General features: G+C 34.1%; 1 protein-coding gene across 1 annotated transcript in view; it reads left to right on the top strand.

Annotated features, from left to right (window-relative positions):
- Positions 1–19429: 19429 nt before the first annotated feature.
- The window catches only part of Vps11 (vacuolar protein sorting 11), a 204864-nt gene continuing 200234 nt past the window's right edge, over positions 19430–24059 (top strand). Inside the window, exons 1-4 of the mRNA XM_089592289.1 lie at positions 19430–19636; positions 19723–19791; positions 19926–20099; positions 20234–20430. Of these exons, the coding sequence (XP_089448415.1) occupies positions 19622–19636; positions 19723–19791; positions 19926–20099; positions 20234–20430 (455 nt within the window). The 5' untranslated portion in view covers positions 19430–19621. The remainder of the gene's footprint in view (positions 19637–19722; positions 19792–19925; positions 20100–20233; positions 20431–24059) is intronic.

Genomic DNA, 24059 nt, shown 5'->3' with positions numbered 1-24059 from the left:
GATATGTAGAGTTTTTGAAATTTTAGCGATATTTTGAACAACATAATATATGTATTCGGATATTTGAATATGAGTCTTTTGGTGATGACACAGCTCTTATATACGATGGTGCTAATGACGGAGCAGTATATTGCACATCATTTATAAACATCATGTATTATGAGGACATAGGACATTATAATTTAATTAAAAATTTATTAACCGTAAGATCAATGTATTTTTGTGCAACATGCAATAAAAATTACAAGCGTGTGGGTGAGCATGTTTGTAAATCGGTTTGCCCTGCATGCAATGGGTCGCCAAATTTTAATAACACCTACGATACGTTAAAAAAATCTTGCACTGATTGTAGGAGGGAATTTTACGGAGATCAACGTTATAATAATCATAAGATAAAAGGGTCATTTGCGCGTACAAAAAATCACAAAAGAGCGACAAGAAGCATATGCGATGTAGTTAAAATTTGTAATTCATGTGACAAGCTCATAAACTTAGCTAAAGGTAAGCATGAATGCGGAAAAAAATATTGCAAAGAGTGTAAAAGCGTTCATAAGTTTAACACGCTTTGTAGTATGCAACCTATTACGTTGAAGAATAATTTGAATGCTAAAAAAAATTGTTTCATTTTTTACGACTTTGAAACGCGACAAGATAAAGAATTACATGATACAGCCAACACGTGTGTACACATACCGATCCTTTGCGTGCTGCAAGTACGATGCGATGCGTGCATAGACGAGATAGAAGAAAATCCCCACGCGATTTGTCCCTTCTGCGGTATTAAACAGATTATTTTCGAGGGTGAAGAGTGTCTAAAAAATTTTGTTGATTTTGCAGTAAGATTTGAAAGTAAAACTTTCGCTTTATTTATCTGTATAGCTCATAACTCTAAGGCTTTTGATGGTCAATTTATATTAAAATATATTGTAGATAATAAAAAAGGTACTCCCAAAATTATTCTTAATGGGCGTAATATTATTCTTATGTCGTTAGGAAAAACTAAGTTTATAGATAGTTTAAATTACTTACCCATGAAATTGGCTGATTTACCCAAAACGTTTAGTCTTGCAGGAAATATAAAAAAAGGGTATTTTCCACATTTATTCGTTACGAGCGATAAAAATTATAAAGGTCCTTATCCAGATTCTCGCTCCTACGCGCCAGATTCTATGAACACCGGCGATCGCGCAAAGTTTTTAGAATGGTACCATAAAGTAACTTCAGACGTAAACGCGCAGTTTGACTTTCAAAAAGAACTTGTTGAGTATTGTGTGCAAGATGTTAAAATATTACGTGAAGCTTGCACGGCTTTTCGAAAAATTTTTATACAAGTCGGAAAAGTAGACCCCTTTGTTGAAAGCGTGACAATAGCAAGTGCGTGTTCCGTACTATACAGAAAAAACTTTTTACAAAAAGATACAATTGGGATTATTCCAGCAACTGGGTATACACATGCAGGGCAGTTTTCTAAAAAATGCATCCTCTGGCTTTTGTGGGAAGAAAAAGTAAGGAATGTAGAGATCATCCATGCAGGTAGATCGCGAGAATATCGTTTAATAGAAGGTCTTTTCGTTGATGGTTATTTAAAACCTCAAGTAGAAACAATGAATCCGAAAGGAACCGTGTTTCAGTTTCATGGGTGTTATTCTCATGGTTGTATTCGCTGTTTTCCTAACGATCGATATCAAAAATTGAACAATAATGAAACTTTCACCGAACGATATGAAAATACTATGAAAACAAGTTTTAAAATAAAAGAATACGGTTACGAAGTGATTGAGTTGTGGGAGCATGATTTTGACAAATTTATAAAAAATAATAACGAGTATTTAGACTATATAAAAAATCACCCAATTGCGAAAATCTGCACTATAAACCCTCGAGATGCTTTTTACGGTGGTCGTACAGGGAATATTGTCACACATTATACGATTAAAAATAATGAAGGGATAAAATATTTGGACGTTTGCTCACTATAATTTTCAAAAAAAAGTCGAAGGTTTAGTAAAATTCACAATTTTACCGCCGCGAAATTTATTTCACCCTATACTTCCAACAAAAATGAATAGTCGTTTACTTTTTGGATTGTGTCGCACGTGTATGGTAACATCCTCTCAGGAAGAATGTAAACACGATTCAGTGTCAGATAGGGCTTTATCCGGTACATGGGTATCCGTCGAAATAAAGAAAGCTCTAGAACTAGGGTATAAATTATTAAAAATTAATGTCATTTGGCAATATGAAGTTTGCTAAATACGATCAGACTTCTCAAAGTGGTGGTTTATTTACAGAGTATATAGACACTTTTTTAAAAATTAAGCAAGAAGCAAGTGGGTGGCCCAGTACGGTTAAGACGGAAGAAGATAAATTAGAATATATCAATAATTATGAACATAAAGAAGGTATTAAATTAGACATCTGTAACATTAAAAAAATTCGGGTCTGCGTTCTGTAGCAAAATTATGTTTAAATTCGTTTTGGGGGAAATTCGGTCAAAGGGGAAATTTACCTCAAACTAGTATAGTTAATGATTATAAAGAGTTACTAAAGATATTATGCGATAGTGAGAAGTATGTAGAAAATTGTCTACCGGCGAATGATAGTGTTATGTATGTAACGTGGCGATATAAAGAGGAAGTGGCGCTTTCCTATCCATGTACAAACGTTGCTGTAGCTGCATATACGACAGCTCAAGCACGTTTAAAACTTTACTCATACTTGGAAAAACTCGATAGAAGAGTTTTGTATTATGATACAGACTCAGTAATATTTACAAGTAATAATAATGAAAATGTCAGTGAATATCAACCACCTACCGGTTCGTTATTAGGACAGTTAACAGATGAATTAGAGGTGTATGGTGAGGGATCGTATATATGAGGCTCTTTTACCGTCAAGCTTGAATCAGATGGCGCCAGGGCACGTCGCGGCTGTCATGGCCGTCTCACTCACACAACATTACTTTTCAGTATTGTATGTACATAGGAAATTAAAGTGTAGTGGTAAAGCGCAATATTTGAAATTTTGAAATGAATAAGGAAGACAAGAAAGAATATTATGGGAGCTTAAAAGTTTCAGAATTGAAAAAGCTTTTAAAAGGGAAAGGAGCAAGAGTCAGTGAAAGAAAAGCAGAACTCGTGGACAGGTAAGCCATGACTTGGGAGCGGCAAAAATGTTGGTCTCCCAATTGCTTCGAGCCACTTTTTTTTTATCACACTATCAGAAGGAAATTTAAATTTCACTTTCTTATCGCAGGATATTACACTGCACTTCATTTTTCCTACTATCTTTAAACGTAAATGCAAACAAAAATTGTCTGCAAACAACAGCAATCATTTACAAAGGTTATGTCTTCTGCTTTGCTCATTACACAGATAGGCTCACGAACGCAATACACAACTGTAAATTTGACGGTGTGTAAGTATGACAGCCGCGACGTGCCCTGGCGCCATCTGATTCAAGCTTGACGGTAAAAGAGCCTCATAGAGACCTTTGTTTCAGGAGGTCCTAAATTTTATGCGTACCGTGTGCGTACAGCTGCTGGGGGGTTTCATGATGTATGCAAAGTCAAGGGTATTAAATTAAATTACGAAAATTCATTAAAAATAAATTTCGATTCTATTGTAACTATGGTTGATCGATGGAATGAAAATAATGTCCAATCAGATAACACAATAAAAATTAAAAATACGATGATTAGAAAGTCCGACATACATGAAGTGGTAACGCGTAGTGAAGAAAAAACATGCGCGATAGTTTTAAAAAAGCGGCGGTTTAATTCGGAAACCTTATCGTATCCTTTTGGTTATCAGAAAAAATAAAATAAAATGAATAAATTATTTTTGTTATAGATACAGTACGCGCAATCAAAAAAGTCTGTGCTGACGGAAATTGTGATTGCCATCGGTACTGTTGTCATGTGCCAACATGCAAGTATTATCCACCCTATAAATCCTCTTTAAAAGGATTAGCATGGCACTCCCTTTTACATACGCTTGTTAAACTCAAAGCAGATGGAGAAGTTAAAGCGTATCATGCAATGTACGAAAATCTATTGAAGCTTGATTTTATTGAGATAACCTTTAAATATGTAAGAGTGTTGGGGTATTTTAACGAGTCAAGCGTCATATGGAGGCTTCAAAAACCCGTTGAAAATTTGGAACCCAACGATCAGTTAAATACTGTACCGTACAATAGACTATTAGATGCGCATATTTTTTTTAATATTAAAACAGCAGAACTCTTACATCTAATCGATACAAATCGAATTATAAGAATTCATTTTCATAAAGTTAGACGTTTGGATGAAGAGCAACGTGATGACGGTGTGATTTATAAATGTTGCAACGGTCATTTGATAAAAAGAACATATTATAACCGATGGATTGACGTAGTTAAACATAGACGTAGACTAAGATTATTGGAAAATGAATTCTAAAAAATTGTTTCTATGTATACGAAAATTACTTGATTAAACTAATTTGATACTTTGATTTGTTTGTTATAGATCTCATGCGTACTATTCAAACATACTGCTCTTCATCGAAATGTTCATGTTTTGAAAATGTTTGCAAATTTCCTGAATGTATTCGTTTTCCAACTTTTCGCCAGACGTTGCAAGGCTTATCGTGGCACTCATTATTCCATACGTTGATAGAATTAAAAAATAAAAAGCAGATATCCGCTTATAGACAATTGTATCAAAAAATGTACATCATGAAAACAGTTTCGGATATCATTTTTCATGTAAAATTTATAGGTTATTTTCAAACATCGAGTATTATAAATTATCATGGCTCTACAGAATATAACGACAATATTCAAGAATTTGAGAACATTAAAATTGCTGAAATTTTATTTATAATAAATACAAATAAAATAACAGATATTTATGTAATAGCAATACAAGATGACAATTGTCAAAATGAATGGTGTGCGTCTGTTGGTATGCACTTGTAAAACACAAATACAAAATATATTGTAATAATGATTTTTTTTTAATTTTTAATAAATAGAGTTCTTCCCAACATGAATGTGAAACTTTTGTTATTTTTCCCTAATCATATATTTTCTTATAAAATTTTGATATTCAATATATATTATATACTAACGCTGTGGAAGAAAAATGATGATGGTTATAGTTGCGAAAGGTGAGTCACTTGCTTCTTTCATCTCTTTTACTCATCTCTTTTACTCATAGCATGATCATTTTTATGATATTTTTCAAAGGGGGCTTGTTAAGATAAAGGAGAGAGAGCGAGATAGAGAAAAAAAAAGATGTCGCTACATTCTGTAAAAAATATATTATAAGAGCATGTTATAATATGTTTTTTACTCAGTATTTCATGATGTCTGCAAGTAGTAAGAAGGAAAAGGGTACTATAGAAGAGAAGACCCCTCTACTTTCCAGAAAGAACGAGGAGAAAAAAAAGAAATCGTTATTTTCGTCGGGTAAAAAATTCACGACCGATCGATTCTCCAGCAACCAAAAATCTTGTCCAGAGAATAAATATTATAAGAGAGTGTAGTAGTTCACCATCATGGATTTGGTTGTAGATATACAAGGTTTTTATAACTCTGACAGGCGTTTTATACCAAAAGAAGTTGCCGTGGTATCGATGCAAGCAAATGTCATCGGTCATTGGTTAATTAAACCACCCCGCCCATTCAACGATTTACCTTACGATGTAAAAAAGTATAATAATCACCGCCCGCTAGAAGTTCACGGTATAGAGTGGTTTGACGGAGATACCACAATAAATTATTTAAAATATAGTCTTATTACGCTTACTAAAAATTTCAAGAGAATTTACATGTATGGTAACGATGGAGCTGAGTTTATAAGTTCAATACTAGCACGTGAGGTTCGCGACTTATCGCAAATTCATACCTCATTCAAAATGTATGAAAATAAAAAAATTGGTTTACCAATTTGTCTAACGCATGCGCAAAAACATTTCGAAGACAAGCAGTCATTTTGTGCATTGTATAGAGCGTGCATGTTAAAAGAATGGATCATCAAGACTGAATCTCTAAAAAAAGCATCAGCGTTGGATAGTGATGCATATTATAACGCCTACCAGAAGCTTAAACGTCAAAGATCGCTACGACCATCCCCTGGATGTCCTGACGTCGTGGATTGCGTCGGTGATAATGAAAAATGAAACAATTATTTGTTACTGTACGTTTTTGAAAAAAGTTATTGCAAAATAAAATCGTCAAACTAATATTTTGGCTTTTTTTAGAGTGGTACCCCATCCGAAATTTTATTTTAAAAAATCCCATACTTATAAATATTAGGTGTAATAAAATATATAAATAAAAAAAATAAAAAAATAATATGCAAGCCCTGAAGAGATCAAATTGAATCAACAGTTTCATGTCGATAAAACCATTAACCAACTGAGCTATTCAGGACTTGCATCTTCCAAAATCAGAATAAGGTACTACAACTACTTTTGTAAGTAATAAAAGTATACGAGTCGTTCATTTGCGTAGTTAGATACCAATGCAGGTAATATTTTTCCTGTGCATGCTCCTTCCATCTACCCAAGGGAGTAGTTGAGAGAAGAAGAGAGTAGCGTCTGATGTGTACGTAGAGACAAATCAGCTGACGCTCACACATCGAACCAACCCATGCGTAAGATGCATATATATATATATATATATATATATATATATATATATATATATATATATACATATATGAATATATTTATACACTTAAGTATTAGCTACAAAATCGTACTGTTGCACCCACCACCACAAAGTAGGTATGCTTTTCGGTAAAGTATTTAACGTACTAGCTTTTCAAAATATAATTAGTATAAAAAATATTGTCATAATGGATACCCGTTGGCAACATCCGTGGACAAGCATGATTTGCGGTCCAACTGGTTGTGGAAAAACAGTTTTTGTTAAAAGATTTCTAAATAATATAGAACAAATGGCAAGCGTTACATTTGACCGTATTTTATTTTATTATGCAGAGTGGCAGGATGGCTATAAAAGTGAGAATTTTTTGAAAAACGGACGACAAATTGAATTTTACGAGGGGTTGCCAAAACCTTCTGATTATTCAAACGATCCTCATCTTAAAAAACTTTTAATCATCGACGATCTGATGCGCGAATCGTCGAATCATGTTGTGGTAGATCTTTTTACAAAAGGGAGTCACCATAAAAATATTAGTGTGATGTTTATAACGCAAAATATTTTTCACAAGTCAACTCATTCACGAGCCATAAGTCTGAACGCATCGTATATTGTCGTATTTAAAAATCCTCGCGATCGCGCGCAGATACAACATTTAGCGAGACAGATATATCCTGGAAATCCGAAATTTGTGCAAGAGGCCTATCAAGATGCAACGGTTAAAGGTCATGGTTACCTTATGATTGATTGCAAACAGGACACTTTTGATGAGTTAAGATTTCGTGCGTGTATATTCCCCGACGACGAGTATCAATATGTTTACCTGCCAAAATATGCAACGAGTGCTTTCGCGCATTTGAGTTAAATTAACAGATAAAATAGTTTGTAGTAACACATAGCTCTCAGTTTTCTTTTGACAATGAAGCCATCAACACCGAAAAACGGACGTTTCAAACAACCCCCTCGTCGTGTAGACGAGGCTCGTGAAGCTCCTTTTGAAAGAAAGTACATTGCAATATTAGAAGCTCTCGCTCATCTCAATAGAGAACAGAGAGTTGCATTATTAAAAAAAGGAGACAAAAAATTAATCGACTGCTTGTGCAAGTGTGTTTTAAACATTCTCAAAGGTGTTGTTTCTCTGAAAAACAGTCAAAAAAAAAAATTTTAAAAAGTTTAAAAGTGTTTTAAGACAATTGATTGCGAAAAGTCAAGGTAAAAATTCGTGGAAAAAAAGAGGAAAATTATATAGTTCAAAAAGGTAACGGTTTTTTACCGTTAATATTACAACCTATTCTAAGTAAAATATTATCAAGAATATAGTAAAAATAATAAAATGGAAAGAGGGAAAAAAATGATTTTACTGTCTAAAGACCAACTCGAAAGAATAAAAAGAGAAAGCACTACCGTAGGAGAAAGCCCCGGTCCTTCTACTCCTACACCCGCAAATAATTTTTTCACACATTCTATTTTACAAACCACACAGACAGCCGGAGATAACTTGAGTCGATTAGACGACTCGATGAAAAAAATTCTAGATTCAAATTCGTATAGCAATGAATACGATAAATTGAAGGAATACTTGAGAGTTTTACACAGGTATTTATACTTTATCGATGAAAAGCGTGAGCCAATGCAGATTGCTGAAAACGAAGTTAAGAATATCACTACTAATACAGATGATTATGGAATGAGCGAAGAAAAGATTGTCAGTACTGTACCTAAAGTGTATCAACAAAAATCTATGCTGCTTTTAAAACATTTAAAAGGATACAAAAACAATATTAAGTGGGATAGTACAGGTACAGTAATTTATAAAGGTAAAAAAATTGATGGGTCAAATATTATCGATTTAATTAATGATGCTGCAAGGCGAAGGAAAAATGTTAAATTGGTGGGGAGAAACATTTTTGCTAAAGTACTTCGGGAGGTAAACACTCCTCAAGAACTCGTGGGAAATACAGACCTCTTGAAAATCGTAGATCGCGACAGTTCAAGCTTGCTGTTGGATGGGACCAGTAATATAAAGTCGCTCGGAGAAGACGAAGAAACGTTTGAATACGAGACTTTTTCATCACCTTTGGAAAAAACTGTACGCGATTCATCTACACCAAAATCAAGCGGTGTTAAAAGCTGGTTACGATATTAATAAATAATGAATGTGCTAGAGAAACAATATTTTACCCCTAACCATGAAGCAGCATTTTCTGGGGTCCGCAATTTAATAAGAGTAAATAAAAACAAAATCTCCCTTGAGAAAATCAAAGAGTGGCTGCAAAAACATGATGCTTATACTTTACATAAATCTATTCGGCGAAAGTTTCCACGGTTGTTTTACGATGTTAATGCTAGAGATGAATTGTGGGAAGCAGATCTTATTCAACTGACGTCATTAAAACACTACAACGACGGAGTGTCTTTTATTTTAATTGTAATTGATGTATTAAGCAAATTTGTATGGGTGCAACCTTTAAAAGATAAAAGTTGCCGTAATGTAACAGCAGGTTTTAAAAAAATTCTTGATAATAGTCAATCTCGCTCGCCCTTTATGTTACAAACGGATCGAGGGAATGAATTTTTAGGAAGTGAATTTCAACGCTTTTTGAAAGACAATGCTATAAAATTTCGAGTTGCCAAAAACCCTGATGTTAAAGCGGCCGTAGTAGAGCGCGTCATTCGAACGTTTAAAGAGCGTATGTACAGATATTTTACATACAAAAATACATACCGTTACGTAGACGTTTTACAAGATTTAATTAGTGGTTACAATAATACCCCCCACTCTACAACAAAGTTAGCGCCAAGCAGTGTAACAATATATAACGCACATATAGCACGACAAAATTTAGTCAATTCGAGACAACCTCGAACAAAACAACGGCACAGTCAAAGTAAATATAATTATAAAGTAGGTGATTATGTACGCATAAGCCGTGATAAAAATGTGTTTGAGAAAGGTGCAGTAAAAACATGGAGTGAAGAGATATTTAAAATTACTCGAATTTTGAAAAGACAAAATTTACATGTATATGAGCTCAGTGATTTAGATGATGAAAAAAATTGAAGGATTTTTTTACTCTCAAGAACTGAACCCTGTTCGCAAAGAGCGTGTCTCGGAGCAAGACCATAAAATTGACAAGATCTTGAAAACAAGAGGAAAAGGGAAAAACAAACAACACTTTGTTAGTTGGGCAGGATACCCTGAAAAATTTAACTCGTGGATAAATTCAAGCGATTTAAAAAACAATGCATCATAACGAGTTTACTGTAACTCTACCTAGCAATAGTAGTATGATATATTTTCCGAACAATACTACAACAAATTTTTTCACTCAGTTACCGAAAGAGATCGAGCTTAGTGGTAAATGGGAGGTAGGAATTTCCGAGATTCACGTAACGTACACTATTTTGCATGTACGACGAGAAGAGGCAGTAATAAGCGATCCTGGTGAAGAAAAAAAGTGTTTTATTCAGCACGGCACCTACGACTCTGTACATAGTTTATGCGAGGAAATAAATAGAAAATGGTTGGAATACTATCATAAAGATAAGAAATGTCAGCAGCTAATTTATGATCATCGAGGCAGATTTGTATTTATTGGATTTCCAATAATAGGACCAGGACGTACAAGAACATGCGGAAAAACTCCGGCTGTATCAGCTGTAGTAAAACGCGTTATTGGGTTTGAGGAAGGACTAACCGAGATTAAGCGTGACCGTGCCGAAATAAGAGGGGATTACAGGCTATTGTTTCACGGTAAACAACCAGCAAGCTTATCAAGAGCGGTACCCGATCAACTTTTTATCTATTCTAATATATGTGAATCAAGTATAGTTGGTGATACATTTGCACCCCTGCTGAAAATAGTAAATTTAGCCGCTCAAGAAATTAATTTCGGAAGCACAATTGTCAAGACATATACTCCACCAGCCTACGTACCCCTCCTCAATAATAGATTTCATACAATTGATATAGATATAAGAGATCAATTTGGTAAACCAATATCATTTGAGTTTGGGACACTGACCGTGGTGTTACATTTTAGGAAAGTTTTCTTTTAAGTGAATCGTTACAAAATGGTTTTTTACGAGGGGTATCACATACAGCACGGGGGCGGAAGAGGAGTCAAGCATGTGTTTGCGGGGTCATATAGACAGAGAGGACATGGATTTGGCTCTTTTTTCACTGGACTATTTCGGAGTGCTGTGCCCTACATATTCAGAGGTGCTCGTGCCGTTGGAAAAGAAGCTTTACGAGCGGGAGTGAATATAATTGACGATATAGGGGAAAGCAATATTCCATTTAAACACGCATTCAAGAATCGGATAAACGAATCTGGTAAAATTTAAAACGTAAAGCTACAGAAAAAATTGTGAAGCTGATGGAAGGATCGGGATATAATGCTTTACCATATAAGAAAAGAGCAGAGTCTCGGCGTAGAAGCGGTGGTGTAAACAACTCGTTAAACACTGCAGAAAAAAAGAAAAAAAGTCGTTCGAGAAAAGTCAAGCGAAAAATAGGTACGCGTAAGAAAAATAAAAAAAATAGTAAGAAAATAAAATCAGACAGAAAGGTAAAAAAAAGAGTTGTTCGCAAAACTAAGAGAAAGGCAGTAAAAAATAAAAAATCAAAACCAGTAGATATTTTTGGATAATCATGTCTTTCCTGCATAGTCACACAGACCCTTGCTTGTTGAGCGAATTGGATTTATTTTCCGTTCCTCTCACGCAGACGGCATTAGAAGCTAACCGATGGGTGCATTACAAACCTGTTTCGTCGTTAAGCGACGAGAGTCCAATAGAGTTCGTTATCAGTTCTCAAAACGAGGATTACATCGACTTGGCCCATACGATGCTCAGAGTGAATGTCAAATTGACACCTTACGACAAGGATGGGGATGCGCTTGTAGCTCCAGTAAACAATTTTTTACACTCAATATTCAACCAAGTTGACGTATATTTTAATCAAAAACTCGTGACTCCCCCAAATAATGCTTACCCTTACAGAGCATACATTGAAACGCTTTTAAATTACGGCCCTGCAGCAAAATCATCGCATTTGTCAACAAATCTTTGGGAAACAGATGTCGCTGGTGAAATGGACGAATTACCCGGCTCGACAAAAAATTCAGCTCTTACTAAACGTCAAGAATATTTAAAAGACGGAAAGACCATAGACTTAATAGGTCATTTACACTGCGACGTATGTATTCAATCAGGATAAATTATTATTAAACGGCGTCGAAGTTCGTTTACGTCTAATACGCTCAAAAGATGCTATTTGTCTCATGGATGCTTCAACGAAAAATTATTCTATCAGCATTACCGAGGCTACGCTTCTCGTTCGGCGAGTGAAAGTTAGCCCTACAGTTTTGATCGCACACGCAAAAACTTTGGCTAACACCACGGCAAAGTATCCAATTACGCGCGTCGAAGTCAAATCTTTTACCTTACATAGCGGTATAAGCGGTGACCGTTTGGATAACGTTATCCTTGGACAACTTCCGAAAAGAATCATTTTAGGTTTTGTTGACAACAAAGCCTTCAACGGGGATCGAAAGATGAATCCATTCAACTTTCAAAACTATTCTATAAATTTTTTGTCGTTATACGTTGATGGTGTACAAGTCCCTAGTAAACCGCTGCAACCGACTTTTACAGGTAACACACCTATGTACGTGGAAGCATACCATACTTTATTTTCGGGTACCGGGATCTACTACATGAACGAGGGAAACAGTATTCACAGAAAAAACTATCCCCATGGGTATTGCCTGTTTGCATTCGATCTTACACCTGATCTCTCATCACATTTTGCAGGTCATTGGAATTTAGTAAAAAATGGTACAGTACGAATAGAGGTGCGTTTCGAGACAGCTCTCACGAAAACTATAAATTGCATTTTGTATGCTGAATTTGACAACATATTGGAAATAGATTCAAATCGTCAAGTAGTTGTAGATTTCAACTCATAAGAATTCATACATCTGTTATTATGGACTCGTTGCAACTGCGTAGAGCTCTTTGCAATATACCTGCAGCGACGGTCGGCGTATTCCCCGCTGACCAGTTACCTTTTGTTTGGACGAGACCGTGCGCTCTCATAGTTAATACCGACGAAAGTTCCAAACCTGGCTCGCATTGGGTAGCTATATATGTTGATATTAAAGGTGATGGAGTGTACTTTGACAGCTATGGTCTTCCACCCTCGATCTCTCATCATATTAATAGACTCAAAAGAAACTGCATTACTTACCATTGGAATGTACAACAGCTTCAAAATATTAATTCCACCGTTTGCGGAAATTACTGTATCGATTTTTTATTTTTCATGTGTAACAACTATTCTTTAGGCATGTTTTGTTCATTTTTTTCAACAAATACTCTTATAAATGATAAAATAGCTGTAACTTTTTTTAATCGTATAACTAGACGTAGAAATTATGGAAATAATCGTATTGTAAGCAATACATGTACTCAAACTAGTAAATCTAAGTGCAACCATAGAAAAGTACATTATTAAAATTTATATGTAAGCTCAATTCGATAATGTGAGTTTCTTAAAAAATACATGTATATGATACATTTTAAGATGGTTTTTTTTTTTAAAACCTGCCTAACCACCCACTCCTAATAATTGTTTTACGATGTACTTTGATGAAAATGAATAACTTAGAATTATATTTTTAATTTTTAAAATTTTCACACAAAATGTTATTGAGAAACGTAAGCATCAAGTAGACTTCCTTGACTTTAACCGATGTTCGACTTTAAGCCGATGCATTTTTCCAATCCCTGTAGACTCATGAGTAATAAATATTTGCTCGAAATGTATAAGTATTCCATAGCTCTTAGATTTCTCTGACCCTACTTACTCTACACTATAGGTTACGAACAATCGGTCAAAATGTTTTTCGATTTGGTGTTACTTTACTTTACGTTTGGTGCAAAAATCGTGTTCTATTGTCATGAGACAATAGATTATGCTATATATTCAATACACCATGATTTTAAATGGATGTTGATTAATATAGCTAAATATTTCGAAGAAAAATTAAAGGAATATTTAGAGTTTAAAGACGTTCAAGATTATGGTCGCCGCCTGGAAATGTCGGATAAAGAGATCGAAAGGAAAACAAAGTGGAACAATTTTGTTTCCAAGTGGCTCCAGTTCAAGAAGATAAAGAGGTGTGATGTGAGCGTAAATTTTCCTTATGAAGATCGATATGGTAATTATCGATTTTGTAATAACTTAAAGTTATGGATCGGAAGCAATATGCTCGAAACATAAGAACATAAGAAGATCACTATGTGCAGCATATCACCTCACAACAAAAGCTGTAGAAGCCAACGTACCTGCGGATCATATGGGTATGGTGGCATTTTTTGAGCTGTTGCTACGTAAGCAATACGCTTATAAATTTCACTTAAAATCGGACGTAGGTCATCAAACATGGGAACTCGAATTGAAGAAACGGAGTCGCCACTTCCGTCTTCATGACGGATTTATTCAGGAAATTAATTGCGACGACAAGAAATGTAAAGAAAGGTGTCGTGAGATACAGGGACGATTTACCAAACCTCGTAAGCTCGTCATACATCGTAGAAATCGTCTTTTTTAAATGACATAAATATTAAATTAAATAGGATTAATAATATTGTAAAACATTTGAACATTTTGTTTATTTTTATATAATATATGTATGAAATATATTTTTTAATTCATTTAAAAAACCCCACCCACCACCCGCTCCTTATACTAACCCTTACGAAGAGCGGTCAATAATTAGAACAAACTTTTGAATTTTGCAATTTTCAAATTCTGTCACGCTTACCAATCGGCACAGTTGGAACTTGGATGCCCTAATTTTTCCCCCTCCAAAAAAAAAAAAAATAAAATAAAATAAAAAAAAAAAAGTAAAAAAATAAAAAAAAAAAATAAAAAAAAAAAATAAAAAAAAAAAATAAAAAAAAAATAAAAAAAAATGTATATAAAAAAAAAAAAAAAAAAAAAATATAAAAAAAAAAATATAAAAAAAATAAGAAATAAAAAAAAAAGTTACCGACCAGGCAGCGTCGGTAATAATACTCAAATTACGCGGGGCCACCGCGCGCCCTCTTCCGCGCATACTGGCTACCCACGCAAGATCACGTGGCCTGCCAAAATAGGACCCCGGCCACGCCCCCGCTCTCGCCGCCAGCCGTATGACATATATCTATGAGAGTGTCTGGAAAAATAGTACCCTTACTACTCTCGTCGTTGTCATGATTGTAATTGTAATATAACTGAAGAACATTTTTAATACCTGAAAACGAAATAAAGATATTCTGAGTCAAAAAAAAGGAAATTATTTTTTCCTCCATTTTTTTGTTTTACACAGCTGTATCTAAGTATTGCTGCAGTTTAAGGTTTTTAAGATCTCGTAATAAGTGATTGTCGAATCGTTTGGCGTGTTGGCGGCACTCTTTAATTGAGCGTTGTGTAGTACGCGGGTGGGCACATGTAGCGACCTACTGGTGCTTCCTCAGTCAAAAATTTATAGCTATGAATATGCCTATAATTTATAGCTATAATTAAAGTTATAACTATCTATAAAACAGCTATAATAGTGTATAAAATTCAGCTATAAATATAGCTATAAACTACGGCTGTAAATTTTTCACAAATAATGAATAAAAATTAGTTTAAAACCAGATTTTTTTAACATATATCGATCAGTACAGAGGGTATCATCCTTATGATAACAGTAAAACTGGGGGCCTGAAGTATTTTTGAATAAGTAGAAAAAAAAACAAGAAATCATATACAATTTCAAGTTTTTTAAAAATTGTTTAAAAATACTTTAGGCCCTCAGTTTTACTGTTATCACACGAATGATACCGCTTGTACTGATCGATATATGTTGTAAAAATCTGATTTCAAACTAATTTTTATTCAAAATTTGTGAAAAGATTACAGCTATAATTTATAGCTATATTTATAGCTGAATTTTATACATTATTATATATAGCTGTTTTATAGGTAGTTATAGCTATAATTATAGCTATAATTATAGCTATAATTTATAGGTATAATTATAGCTACAAATTTTTGACTGAGTCAAGCCCTTTTATATAACAAGCTATTGCTAGTTTTTCACGCTCCTGGGGTGTTTGTGTTATCTCTGGGTAGTTGCATTGCGGTATTTTACCCACTCTAATATACAACTGTAAGACACGATCATTTCTGTAAAAGTAATTAGTCGTTGATTCATTTCTACGTTGTTTTGTCCAGATTGTTGCTTCATTAATATCGATTAAATGGTTGAGAAAATTTTATTTTTGGATTAATTACGTTAAGAGATTTATTTCCTGTTTCGTGTTAAAAGGATTTTTTTTTCATACATATATCTAGATACTCTATAACCCTTCAAAGCATGCCAACTTTTTTTAAGACAATAGAGAAAAAAAATGCGAAAAGTTGTTTCATAATTGGTACTTTTATCTTATCTTGGCTTCAGAATAAGCTAGAACATTCTTTTTTTTTTTTTAAATTCGTGTTTTTTTTACGACAAATCTAATGTATGACGTTTGTTAGAAAAGAAAGTATGCAAAATTGGCTTAGGTATTTGCAATTGTTTAAGTTGTAAAATACGATTTTTGCTAGCAAAGTTAAATTTTTTCTTATTTGTTATTATTACTAACATTCAATACAATGTTTTTTTATCGAAGTGAAATGTTATTTAACTGACCATGAAGTCTGTAATGTCTCTTCAAAAATTAAGTTTAAAAAATTAATTGACAAAAAGCTGACAATTATTTTGCAATTTTTAAAATAGCTAAATATATTTTTTATGCAACTTAAATACCTTTACTTTTTTTTACCCAATTGGTTATATGTCTATAAATTAACATGATAGTCGATTATTAACGTCGATCTAAAGTTTTTCAGAAAAAAAAATATTTTTTTTAGCACTTTTTTGCCATTCACATGTTATTTATTATGTGGACATATTAACAATAAATAATGGATTTGCAAAAGTGTCTGTTTTATAGAAAATTAGATGACGAAGAGATGGGTGCATGAAAAATTTCTCTAAGAGCAATAATAGAAGTGGATATATAAACAAAAAACTAAATAAGAAATTCCTGTTCCTTCATGAATTGTTAAATAAATAAATAAAGCCGACGTTTGATTTGGGCAAAACTATTTTTCTCATCTTTTTTGGAATATTCTGAAGGGAAATGACCCATTTTTTCCCTACTGGAAAACATAACATTAAGTCGTTTTTTTTGTTTACGGGCAATGGACTATACGTATAAACATCTGGTCATAAACTAAGTTTGCACCGATGACTAATTAACACTATTCTTGGATAAAAGATTGCCATATTTGAACCTGAAGGGTGATAATGAATAAACAAAAAAAAAGTATGTATGGTATAAATATTGGTATTCAACCGCCATCTGCTGGAACTTAAATAAAACAGCACAAATATTTTACAAAACTTATGCCTACACGGAGGATATGGGACATGGGATGGGACTTAGTTGCTCACTGCTCAGTTGCTCGCCGACAGCGATGGGATATAGTTCCGGCCAGATTTGGGAATTCTCTAGGACCCAACCTCTCTGACGTGGGAAATCACTAGATCAAAAAAAAATTAGTACCGAAGGTGACGCGCGAGATTCAAATAAGGTCCAATAACACAAGCATCCATCACCTGATGACCCGGGGCGCTTACTGGCAACTCTGTTAAATAAATAATTATTAATAACACAAGCGCCTATCACCCAATAACCCGGGGCGCTTACTGGCCACTCTTTTAAATAAATAATTATTAATAAATAACACAAGCGCCTATCACCTATTGACCCGGGGCGCCTACTGGCCACTCTTTTAAATAAATAATTATTAATAACACAAGCGCCGATCACCCAATGACCCGGGGCGCTTACTGGCCACTCTGTTAAATAAATAATTATTAATAACACAAGCGCCTATCACCTGATGACCCACGGCGCTTACTGGCCACTCTTTTAAATAAATAATTATTAAAATAACACAAGCGCCTATCACCCAATGACCCGGGGCGCTTACTGGCCACTCTGTTAAATAAATAATTATTAAAATAACACAAGCGCCTATCACCCAATGACCCGGGGCGCTTACTGGCAACTCTGTTAAATAAATAATTATTAATAACACAAGCGCCTATCACCTAATTAATGACCCAGGGCGCTTACTGGCCACTCTTTTGAATAAATAATTATTAATAAATAACACAAGTACCAGTTACTGGCAGTAAGCATGAGCAAGGGGATGTGCGCATGCGCGTTGGCTGCGGTTTAACTGAAATTATTGCGTAGAGCAGATTTGCATTAATAATTACCATCCAAGGTTTTTAAGCTTTCATTTCGTTTGGAGACGGCACGCGCAGCTTACGCGCAATCCTTTTATCAATAATACATAATTCGTTGTCATAATTAATCAATAGAAACTAGCCACTGAGTTTTGGGGGCAGCCCATAAGTGTTTTTCCCTTATAACTCTTAAACAATTGCACGCGCAAAAAAGTTGTAGCGTAACTTTTTGCAGCATTTTCTACGCACAATCGATACATCCAATTTTTTTTAGATTTTAACAGCTCTGGGGGCGAGCTCTATGGCGCTGCGTAACACGTACTGCGTAACCGTTTAAGCCCATTAGAGTGAGAGAGAGGTTCGCGTACTTTATCTCTCTCTTACTCTCATGGGCTCAAAAGTTTACGTGGTACGCGTTACGCTCTCCATGTGCCTGCGGCCTTACACTTTACTGCTGAAAATAAATACAACTCACCTTGGAAAGCAGTATTAAATTAATAGCTTTGTACGTACAACGTTAATTAGATTGCCAGAGATGAACAAAAAAACTGACTTCTGATGTTAAAATTCTCATAAAAAGAAAAAAAATTGTAAAATTTGTTTATTCAAATATTTAACAAACTATATTCCTTGTACATTTTACAAATAATTAGATGATTATATTGAGTTATATTCATACATAAGACAGTGCACCTAACAAATTTTAAACACATTTAGCGAGAAAATTTCTTACCCTGAACTCTTGTTTATGTGTAGCAGTACTACAGTAGTTGAACAACGCGCTCTCTACGCTCATTGGTGGAAAATCCAATATGGAAGGTCGCTTGTTCCGAGCCTCCTGATTGGCTGATCATTTCGGTGGCTGAAGAGCCCACTTTATGTATTTTTTACACCATAGGACCACCTATCGTACACCGCGACATTGGCCTATGCATAGACATATAAAAAATAGACTGCTCGTTCTTAAGTACGGCGCTGAAGCACAAGTAGAAAGAGACACATCACCGTGCGTGTTTATCGAGTTGCATCGATATATCGATGTACACGTTCGATGTTGTGTCCATTTCTACTTGTGCTTTAGCGCCGTACATAAGAACGAGCAGTCTATTTCATATATGTCAATGAGCCTAGGCAATAATATAAGCTTTTGAAGCATAGAGGTATAAGAATAGAGGGGAAAAGCGCTATACTAGCCCATTAGCGGCAGCAACAGCATAATTCAGTGTTACGGGGCATCTATCCTTGTTGCCAAAGCCACGTTATTGGCTACTTCTTTGTCCTGAATCCTAGAGTTAATAAGACTTGACCAATAACATAACTGCCAGACAAAGACAGATGCCCCGTTACGAAGCGAATTCTGCTGTCGCTTAACACGCCCCCTTTTCTTCTCTATTCTTAAACCTCTATGTTTCGAAGTGGAAAAAAGTTTAGTGGTTCGGCTCCTGCAGTATGTTAATGTGAATAGCTCAATGGTCATTTATAGTCCTGAGTAGATCATTTGTTACTTCTTCTCTAGTAAATTTTTGAATTTCTCTGAAGCAATTCTTCGTTAATTAATTTTCAATACCGTACCAACTGAATTTTTAATGGAATAATTGAGCTTATAACCTCACATTGCAGCTTGCACTATGACTTTTTTTGAAGTAGGCTTGTTTGATTAGGTTGAACAATTATCGTTCAAAGTGTCATAGCAACTTGATAACTAAATCAACAAATTTTCGTATTTCAGTGGCGTCGCTTCAATTTTTTTGATTTAGAAAAAGAGGTAGACTCTGGAAAAATTGCTGAGGTCCTTGCAGTATGTCCATTATTTTTGTTAGATTAATACACCTACAAACATCATTACCTACCAAACCATTAAGATGGATAGCTCTTTGTTGCAAAATTTTTAAGATTTCCGCTGAATACTGTTTATTCTTAAAAACTTTTCAGGGAGCCCAAGTTGTAGCAGCCACTAGTGGTAATGGACTACTAGTTTTTGCTGATAGTGCAGGCAATATTCATCTTGTCAACAGGCACTTTAATGTAGTCACGTTTAGAGCCTATGAAGCTACTGTAACAGCTGCTCAGCAAGCACAAAATTCAACATTTCTGTTTACAATTGGAGTAAGTCAATTTGATGCTGGTCTATTAAACTTATTTATTTACAAGACCTTCTGACTGTTGAAATTTCATATTTTTTCTGCTGTATGTTGTTTTTTTAGATGTGGAACTATTTTTTTTTTTTTTTGTAATTGCAGGAGGATGATCCTGGATGTAATCCAACCATCAAAGTTTGGAATTTAGCTGTAAGAGACAAACAAGACTGTCCTCTGTGTGTTCGCATTAGCAGAGCTATACCCAGTTATAAGGCAGTGCCTGTCAGTGCACTGTGCATCCATTCAAGCTTAACATTAATGGCTGTTGGTTTTGAAGATGGATCCGTCATGCTTTATAGGTACTTAAACATAATTATATATTATTTGAATTCCACTGTATCAGGTAATTGCAGGTGTGTAACATGTATAATAGACCATACGCCGGGGATTTTGGCCTGCATTCTCCGGGTGGAAGCAATGTTTTGATTGATTCTTAGCACCTTGTGCCGTGGAATACGATTATCGTTACGCGCACACTGTGAAAGTTCGCCTTCATTTTTTAATCTACTAATTTATTGAAAAAAAGTGACTCTTTTCGCGTTTTCTTTACATCACCTCTTCTGGGCATTTTTTGAAATCCATACCTATAGAGTTTTTTGTTCCATATTTATTTATCTAAAAAGTAAGCCCTGGTAGAGATCGCTAAGCATATTTTTTTAACGGTACATAGCGTTTAACGTTGAAAAATGTGCTCTTTGAACACAATTAATATCTTAAAAACAACAATACCTAGAAGCTTGAGATTTTCTGTAATTGTTGATGATAATAGTCGCACCGAATTTTATTAAAATCGGTTTTAAAGTTTTCGAGTAATTGAGTATTTGTTGAATCATTCAAACCAAGCCGAAAAATTAAAAAAACTATCCAAGTTTTGTATCTCGTTCGAATTTAAAAAAAATAATGATTTCGACCAATTTTATAACTATTTTGTAGCCACACTATTTTTAGACACACGTATAAAACTATACAACTTTTTGAATTAAACGTCTTGAGAATTCGCTTTTGTATTGTTGTAAAGCTGTTATTTTATTATGAGTTTAAAAAAAAATGTCCTAGCATGCTCAGGAGTCGAGATCATTTTTTTTCTTAAAACTCTTAACCTCTTAATTATTAAGGGAGTTCACTCGTACCTAACCTCTGTGACGCTTAAGATCAGCAGTATTGTAACCTGCATTAATATATATCTATATATACATATATAACATGACTTACTAACTGTAGCTGTTGAAGAATTATTTTTTCACTAATTTATTGCTCATTCCATAAACCACGAGTGAAGATGAGACAACAGCTACGTTATCACTAAGTTTTTAGCTATTTTCTATAAAACTTCCAATCAAATCTTGACGTCGGTTATCCAGATATTGCAGGTTATGTATCAGAACAGTACTGATTCTCATAAGACTGCACGTTAAAAGTTTGAGAATAAAATTATCAGTCTCTCACTTTATAAGCCATAAAGGGACTTGAAATTTAAATCGAAGGTTTTTTATACACTAATTAATCTCTGTTCAAAGTATTGCACATGTTGTTCAATTCTTATAATTTCATAAAAAAATAGCGATCTGTATGCAGCCAGATAATAATTAAATCCCGGTAAAACAATCACTACTATGTTATCGCGCTCCAGATTTCTAGTTTCAGTGGAGGGACGAGAGGCGAGGGTAGCTTGACGACAGATAATCTAAGGTTACTATTGTTATTCTGTACGATAAAAATATTAGTTTATAATTTAATATTTTTGTTTAGCCATAATTAAGATGTTTTTAATTGCATATAATTATATATTAAAAATAATTGAATATTAATAATATTCTGTGTTACATAATACTTACGTGGCATCATAATCAACTCAGAAAAATTTGATGAATGATGAAAAATGTATATCATTGTATAATTTACAACTATATTAAAAACAATAAAATGCTTGTAAGTAGTTTGGAACCGATAAGAGAGTACTTATAGCGCGCCTTATTTCAAAACATTTCTAGAATTATTTTCCCAAATTGTAGTACAAAAACAATGCAAACAATGTTCACAAATAAATCAAATTTAGTTTAATCAATGTTTTTAGAAAACGTACTTAATAACAGTTTTATGGTGCAAAAATTCATATTCTATTAAACAATTAAGAAAGCCAAACATTTTTATCGTACATAACAACAATAATAATCAACTTTCGATTAAGTATTGTCAAGCTACCCCAAATTAATTCCAAAAGAATTTTTTTACGTCCAGAGGAAGCTGAGAAAACGATAGTTTAGCAAGCATGGAAAGTTTAAAACTACTTGATCTCTTTTCGTCAAGCTGCGGTGTCTATGAAGCAAGCGTAGCCAAGTCATAGGGTCATAATAAAACTCAAACAATATTTTTTTGCTAATTATTTGCTATTTTTTTGCCAAAGAATTGATTTTTTTGCCATAGCCGTTTCCGAAAAACAATGGTCCTGCTGACTTGAGACTCAAGTCAGCGTAGCCAACGTAATATTTTTAGATCTCTTACACTTATCAAAACGAGCTTTGGGCATAATTTTTTGCTAATTATTTGCTACTTTTCTAGCAAAGAATAAATTTTATTGCTGCTACCATCATCGAGTAACAATGGTCCCACTTAAGGTTTAAGTCAGCATAGCCACCGCTGTATTTCTAGACCTGTAGTATCAATTCGAATAGGATTTGCGGGATATTCTTTTGCTAGTTATTTGGAAACAGTTTAAAAAAAATGCTAATCACTAAGTTGCCAAGAAGCTAATCAGGTTTAATTTTTAACAGAAAATTCAGCCATAAATAGCGTAACACAATTATTCCATATGAAATGTGCATTTTTTTCAACGGTATGGTTGAACTCATAACTGTATTGACTTTTTAGCCCATGTATGGCTTTTTGCATAAATGGCTCTTTTTTGCAGTTTCTAACTAAAACTTCTTTATAAAATCTGGCAAACTTCTCCAAAATATTATACCAATTTTAAAGGATATCAAAAATACAAAACTGGAGAAATTTATTCGATCTGATAAATCGTTTACGCTTTTAAGACTGACAGTGCCGTAAGTCTGAAATTCGAAAATCTTTCGGTTACTTACATAAGCTACTTCTTTATAATTTACTAGCGGCCCCCCGTCTCGGCTTCGCCCGAGACTTACTAAAAGGAACACCGTAGTGTGTTGACATGTAATGTGAAACGTTTTCAGTTAGAAATTTTACATTTATTCCTGACACTTTTCAGAATAAAAATCTTTTTATTGAAAACATATTTGTTCACAATCCATACAGTTTATTTGGTCAAATAATAAACTGCAAAAATTAAAAAAAAATATGCTGGAAAGTACTGTGCATTCCTTATGCCATAAAATAATCGTTGGCCGTAAGGAGCGCTTGATTTTCAGTTTCTCCCGTATAATTTACAAAAAGGGATATTTTTTAAAGCTGTCAAGATTTTAAACTCCCAAAAAATATTCATTAAAAACATTTTTTTTTCTCTTATCTCACAACTTTATAACCAGAGCAACAAAGTCCTAATGCTTAATCTCTACATTTTTTATTGCCACAAAAATACAAATGTATTTTCTACTTATTTAAATATCTGAATTTAGATCTTTGAAGATTTAAGAGATTACTGTGAGGGTAAAATGAAAAGCTGATCTCCCACGTAATGGATTATTTATTTGTCGATTTTGATGCTGCTGTTCCAATCTCGATAAACTTTCTGCGTCAGTTTCTTGATGCCTTAAATTGTATTCATTAGATACATTTGAAGTTTTCCTTCCAATTCACCCTCTTGCGACTTTAGGCATGCTTAAGACTTTAGTGACTCTTAAAGGCCATTTTCTGTCAACTTTGTTAAGTTCTAATGTATTTGTTAGCAAGGTAGTTCGACGTCCCATTGCCCAAAAAAAGACCGGTGAGCTTATTAAGTAAACTCTTTCTT

Source organism: Copidosoma floridanum, unplaced genomic scaffold (genome assembly GCF_036245765.1).
Source record: "Copidosoma floridanum isolate Cflo_tuat_1 unplaced genomic scaffold, Cflo_Japanese_pri ptg000015l, whole genome shotgun sequence".
Taxonomy (NCBI): domain Eukaryota; kingdom Metazoa; phylum Arthropoda; class Insecta; order Hymenoptera; family Encyrtidae; genus Copidosoma; species Copidosoma floridanum.
Note: the sequence above shows the minus strand (reverse complement) of the source record. Positions and strands in the feature narration are given on the sequence as shown.